The following is a 6,000-nucleotide window of genomic DNA, read 5'->3' on the forward strand; positions in this document are numbered from 1 at the left end:
GAGGCTCCATCTCAAAAAAATAAAAAATAAAAAAGGCTGTGATGAAGCTGCTCAGCCCCGTCGACAAAAAAGTGAAGGTCAGACCGGGTGCAGTGACTTACTCCTGTAATCCAAGCACTTTGGGAGGCCTAGGCAGGAGAATTGCTTGAGCCTAGGATTTCAAGATCAGCCTGGACAACATAGTTAGACCTCACATCTACTAAAAATTGTTAAAAATCAGCTGGGCATGGTAGCTCTTCTCTATGGTCCCAGCCCAGGAGTTGGAGGCTGCAGTGAGCTGTGATTGTACCACTGCATTCCAGCCTCAGTGACAGAGTAAGACTGTCTCGAAAAAAAAAGAAAAAAAAAAAACAAAAAACAGGAAGATTTCTCCAATTCAGATGGTAGGAAGCAGAGGGCCTCCCCCTCCACCACCCTGGATATCTGTGCCCCTCCCTGGACCCATCCCTCCTTCCTCCCTCAACGTCACCCCACCAGCAATGACACAAACTGGCACCAGTCCCTAGCCAGTGTTTGTCCTCACTGCTCAGTGCTGAATGGTAGTTTTGTTAATTTTTTTTTTTTAAATTGAGATGGAGTCTCACTCTGTCACCCAGGCTGGAGTGCAGTGGTGCAATCAAAGCTCCCTACAGCCTCCAACTCCCGGGCTCAAGCGATTCTCCTGCCTCAGCCTCCCCAGTAGTTGGGACTAGAGGTATGTAACACCATGCCAAGCTACTCTGTATTTTATATTTATTTTTTGTAGAGATGAGGTCTCACTATGTTGCCCAGGCTGGTCTCAAACTCCAGGCCTCAAACGACCCTCCTGCCTTGATTGTTAATATTTTAAACAAATCATCCCAGGCAACAGCCACACACTGGGCCTATTCTGTTCTCAGCTTAAATACAGGCCCCCACTCCCCTCCTGTGTGAAGGCAGCATCTGTCCTGAGAAGAGACGCTCTTCCAGCACCTGGAGAGGAAACCCCCTTCCATGCGACCTCTCAGCATCCCCGCTGCCCCAGAGGCCTCCACCGGAGAGATAGGTGTCCTGGGCATTCTGATGGGTGCCCAGTCCCCTGTGGATGGAGTCTGGACCCACGGAGGTGCTGGAAGGCGCACCCTATTTGCAGCCAGATGTCAGTCTCACCAAGGGCTTGAGAGCAAATGTGAAACCAGGGGGAGGCCTCAGCCTGCCAGGTCTGAAAAGCCCACTGTTCCGCTTCCTTATCTTTTTTCCCCATCAGCACCAGGGAAGCCAGGCCCTGCGTCTCAACCAGCATGTGCACATGCACACACACATACATGCACACACATGCATGTACATGTGTGCATGTGCACATGTATACACGTGCACACATATACACACATGTACCCACGTGCACACACACACACGTTGCTCACACTGCACTTTCACTGACCTTTCCTAAACTACTGCACAAACCGATTGGTCATGTCCCAGGACCCATTGGATGAAAATAGATCCTCTCCTCTGAAAATAACAACAGCTGGCCTTCATAGGGCTGTCGCCTGGTGCTAGCTGCTGTGCTAACCCCTGGCCATGAATCATCCTGTGTTACTTTCAGTGCTGGGTGTGTTATTATCCCCATCCAACACGAAGAAACTGAGGCTTGGAGAGGTTAAGGTCACAGGAAAGGTCCGGCAGCGTGCCGGCGACGGGCAGGATGTGCGGGCAGCAGCGTCAGGAACCACTGCAACACATGGTAACTCTTTTTCCAGATCCCTTCTTTCTGATCCACTCTGGCAAGACTGTCTCTAGCCCACCGCACCCCCAATTGGATGTGCATGAGCTCCTCAAAGCTTTGGTGGTCCCAACACTCACCCTGCCTGGACGCTGGGAGCCTCTGGGTGAGCTGGGCGGCGGCCAGGAGGAAGCAGAGTCCGGTCAGGTACATGTTCCTGCCGCACGCGTGGTGCACTGTGGGGCCGCAGGCCTGGGGACACAGCGGGCTGCTGGGGGGCTGCCGCTGCTTCCTCCCACCCTCACATTCCAGCACCTCCACCCTACAGGAGACTCCCAGCCCCTGCGGCCCCGGCTCCTCCCTCCCTCCCTCAGAAGCCTCCTGTGACCCAGGGCCACTCACCAGCAGCTGGGAAGGGCTGGTGGTAGCCGCCAGGGACAGGCCCAGGGACATGTTCACGGCCTCCAGGGGGACTGTGGGGACAGATATGTGCATGGTCACTCTCGGGGGTACAGAGAAGGTTGTGGAAGACTTGGGCAGGGGTCACCTCCACCTGGGAGACAAAGAGGTCTGAAGGTGAAGGAAGCTGTTGGGTCTTGACAGAGCTGCGGGGGTGCGATGGGCCGGGAGGCCTTGAGGGGCCAGGAAGCATATCTGAGGGTGAGGGTCTCAGACACAGTGGAAGCTGGAAGTGAAACGCCGTGAGTTCACGGGCCCCTGGAGCAGGGGAGCCTGCGAGCCTGGCCCTGGGTCCCGGGAGGGGCGGTGACTCACCCTGCAGGCCGATGGGCTCACAGGCACCGGTGCTGTAGCCACACTGGTAGAGGCCACCCGTTTGGTTGGCAGCTGTTATCTTTTGAGGGGCTCCAACCACCACCCTGCGAGGAGACAAAGAACACTTCAGGTAAGAGTGTGGACGCTGTGGCACAGCTGCCACTCCGGCGGGTTTGCGTTCCCTCTCTGAGCCTCAGCTTCCTCATCTGCAAGATGGATTTTAATAACTTAAATTCCATGTGGAAGGGATTTCTATCTGTTGGATTCTCTGGCGTATGGAGACAAGAAATATTTGTTGAGTCTGGGTGTGGTGGCTCACACCTGGAATCCCAGCACTTTAGGAGGCTGAGGCGGGAGGATTGTTTGAGCCCAGGAGTTTGAGACCAACATAGTGAGACTCTGTCTCTATATATTTTTAAATGTATAGAAAAAAAGAAAGAAAAAACAAATAAGTGTCTGTTGCACGACTGATTCCTACTCACGGGCTGTCGTGTGGACTAAATCAGCGTCCACCTGTGATGAGCCTGGCACTGCACTTACTGCTCTGTAAATGTTAGCTGTGAGACCGTGCCTGCCTTCAAGGCAAATCTTCATTAGCCAGGGCAGTCGCTACACCAGACAGAGAGGAGAGTTTGCAAATAACAGGGCAGGGCCGGGGGCATGGGGCCCTGAGCAGGTAGAGGATGGATGGAGCCGAAGGCGAGCACCACCTGGGCCTCACCAGGAGTTGGCATACTGGACCACGCTGTCTCCAAACCCAGCACTGTCCACATGGAAGGCTGTCAGCTCCTCTGTGTCCAAGTTGAAACCTAGAGAAGTCGCTAAGGCTGGGAAAGAGGTGGGAAGAGAGCTTTGGAGAAGGGTCTTCCTCCTGCCTGGCTGCCCTCCACCCCCGGCCCCAGCGTCCCCATCTCTCCTCTGAGCCTGATGCCTGGGGTGCCTGGGTCTTCTGGACACCTGACTCATCCCCTTCTCTCCTTCCAAGGGTCCAGGGAGGCCCCTTGCCCACCATCCGCTATCGAATTTCAGTTCTCCATTTCTGCAGAGCAGTACCCAGGCTCTAAAAATGATCTTTCCCCAACGTGCCCCTCAGGTGCTGTGAGAATGAGTCCAGGAAAACTTGCAGACCAAAGCATGCTGTCCACAGAGCACAAGCTTGGCGCATTCTGCCTATTTTAAAAATCTCTGGAGTATAGAGACAGCTGGCCTCTCTTCCAGCATCTCTGGAACTCCCCCGAAATTGGTTCATCAATATCCTCTCCCTCCACAAACTCCAAATCTCAAACCCTATGTGCCAGCCTCCCCCTTATGCTTGACTGAGTCTTTCTTCCTACCCAGATCCTAACCCCCCAGCCTGAGCCCCCAGTTCAGGGCCCTGGCTCCCTTGGGCCTGGGTCCCCAGTCCTACTTCGTTGGGGTCCAGGCTCACCTGTGAACAGGAGGAGAGCTGCCCTGGTCCTGGTCATGACTAGGTCAGACGTGGAGCTCTGAGCTCCTGAGCCGTTGCAGGCAGAGCTGGACCAAGGTACTAGGAAGTAAGTGGGCAGAGAGGTTGCCAGGGGCAGGAAGAAGGTTGTCAGCATGAGTCAGAGGGGGCGGGCAGAGAACGCAACTGATCCCAGGACAGGCTCGGCTGCCCACACGCCCCCACCCCCCGACCGGAGTCACTCTCATCAGATGACTTGGCTTGATGCCCTTTGCTTAGGTGGATGCAAATCCCTGCCCTGCCCCTCCCAGGCTCCCCCTTGACTGCCAGAAGGCACCCCTTGACCTTGAAATTTCAGCCAGACTGGAGGGGGGCGGGGCAGATGCCAATCCCTCAGGACCCTAAAGGAAACCCTGGTGGGAGCCTCCACTCTGACTTGAAAAGTCTGGGCCAAGGAGTGGGGCATCCGGGTCCCTAGGAGGAGCACAGAGCGAGTATTTGTTCATTCATTCATTCACTCATTTATTCATCATTTATTCAAGAAGCCTAATTTGAGCCTGGAGACGAAAGCCCTCTGCTAGGTGGGGAAGAAAACATAAACCACAAAGCCCCAGCCCTGGGGTCAGTAGAGAGGCAAATGTATAAACAGCAAGTTCATTGTTGTGAGGGGGAAGCACAGAGACCACAGGATGCCTCACCCAGGCTGGGAAGGTGTAGCTTTCTGAGAAGGCTTCCTGGAAGAGGTGACGCTTGAGCTGAGCATTGAAAGCAACCAAAGTCGGGAGATGACAGGGCAGCCAGACATGGATGAGGCAGGGGACAGGAGGGTCTGTGTGTGAAATCAGCAATGGGAACCAGACAGTCAGGGTGGGAAGTTGTAAGAGACAAGGTCAGGGCCACTGGGAGGAAAGGAAGGGGAAGCAGTCCTCAGGCCCTGGAAGCCCCCCAATGTACATCAATTTTTTTTTTTTTAATTTCAGAAATAGAGTCTTGCTCTGCCACCCAGGCTGGAGTGCAGTGGTGTGATCATAGTTCACTGCTGCTTCGAACTCCTGGGCCCAAGGGATCCTCCTGCCTCAGCCTCCCAAGTAGCCAGGACTATAGGATTGCACCACTGCACCTGAATATATATATATATTTTTTAATTTTTAGTAGAGACAGAGTTTCCCCATGTTGGCCAGGCTGGTCTCAAACTCCTGGTCCCAATCAGTCCTCCTGCCTCAGCCTCCTAAAGTGCTGGGATCACAGGTGTGAGCCACCGCACCTGGTGAAGACACATTGATTTTGTCCTGAGGGTGGAGGAGAGCATTGAAGGGAATTCATGGGGACTGAGATCTTCACATTTTCATTTTAGAAAGTGGGTTATATGGGGCATGGTTTCTTTGGGAAGCAGCTGGAGACTGATTTGTCAGGAGAGAGATGTTGGGGGTCTGTGTGTGTGTGGTGGGCTGGTGGCTGTGGGGATGGGCTGGAGCCTGATGGGTCACCGCAGGGAGGACGGAGGTGATGGAAGAGGAAGGGTGGGGGTTAGGCCAACCTCAGTTTTGAGGAAACCAGAGTGTAGTGTTTAAGAGCTTGGACTATTTCAACCTCTCTGTGCCTCAGTTTCCTCATCTGCAAAATGGGGGTGATCATGAAACTCCACACCCCCTGTCGTTGCTGGGAGAGTTGAGTAGTGTAGAGGGCTCGGGGGAGTGGGCAGGAACCTGGGCTGGCAGCTGTGATCATTGCTGTGCTGTGACAGCCGTCCTAGTGGGAAGAGGGTATCTGTGGAGCCTCCGAGAGAGAGGTCGGAGGTAGTTGGGTGTGTGGGTCTGGACCCCAGGAACAGCCTGGATTCTGGGCCCATCAGCAGAAGTGCTGGGCAAGGTCCTGGTGAGAGTGTGATGAGGGAGGAGCATGCAGGCCATGGAAACAGCAGCGGTGGCCACAGAGCAGGAGATGCTGAAGACTGAGGAGGCCCCACAGAGAGACGGGAGGAGGCTGGGAGAGAGACGGGCAGGCTGCACAGGGGACATGAGCCACAGCACAGCCTGCCAGATATCCAGTGAGGCAGGAGATGAGGAGGTCCCCGGCTCTGGTCACAGAGGCCATCAGAGACCCAGGAGTGGGCCATGCT

At 54.7% G+C, this 6,000-nt stretch overlaps 1 protein-coding gene across 2 annotated transcripts in view; it reads right to left on the bottom strand.

Moving 5' to 3' along the window:
• ITGAX (integrin subunit alpha X) overlaps window positions 1-4,032 on the bottom strand; it is a 51,795-nt gene extending 47,763 nt beyond the window's left edge. For both annotated transcript variants that reach the window (XM_030797779.1, XM_030797776.1), the window contains exons 1-5: window positions 3,885-4,032; window positions 3,177-3,282; window positions 2,456-2,559; window positions 2,084-2,154; window positions 1,822-1,933 (exon numbers count right to left, since the gene is read on the bottom strand). In XM_030797779.1, coding sequence (XP_030653639.1) covers window positions 1,822-1,933; window positions 2,084-2,154; window positions 2,456-2,559; window positions 3,177-3,282; window positions 3,885-3,921 — 430 coding nt within the window. In that variant the 5' untranslated portion in view covers window positions 3,922-4,032. The remainder of the gene's footprint in view (window positions 1-1,821; window positions 1,934-2,083; window positions 2,155-2,455; window positions 2,560-3,176; window positions 3,283-3,884) is intronic.
• Between the last annotated feature and the right edge of the window lie 1,968 nt (window positions 4,033-6,000).

This window comes from Nomascus leucogenys, chromosome 2 (assembly GCF_006542625.1).
Source record: "Nomascus leucogenys isolate Asia chromosome 2, Asia_NLE_v1, whole genome shotgun sequence".
Classification (NCBI taxonomy): domain Eukaryota; kingdom Metazoa; phylum Chordata; class Mammalia; order Primates; family Hylobatidae; genus Nomascus; species Nomascus leucogenys.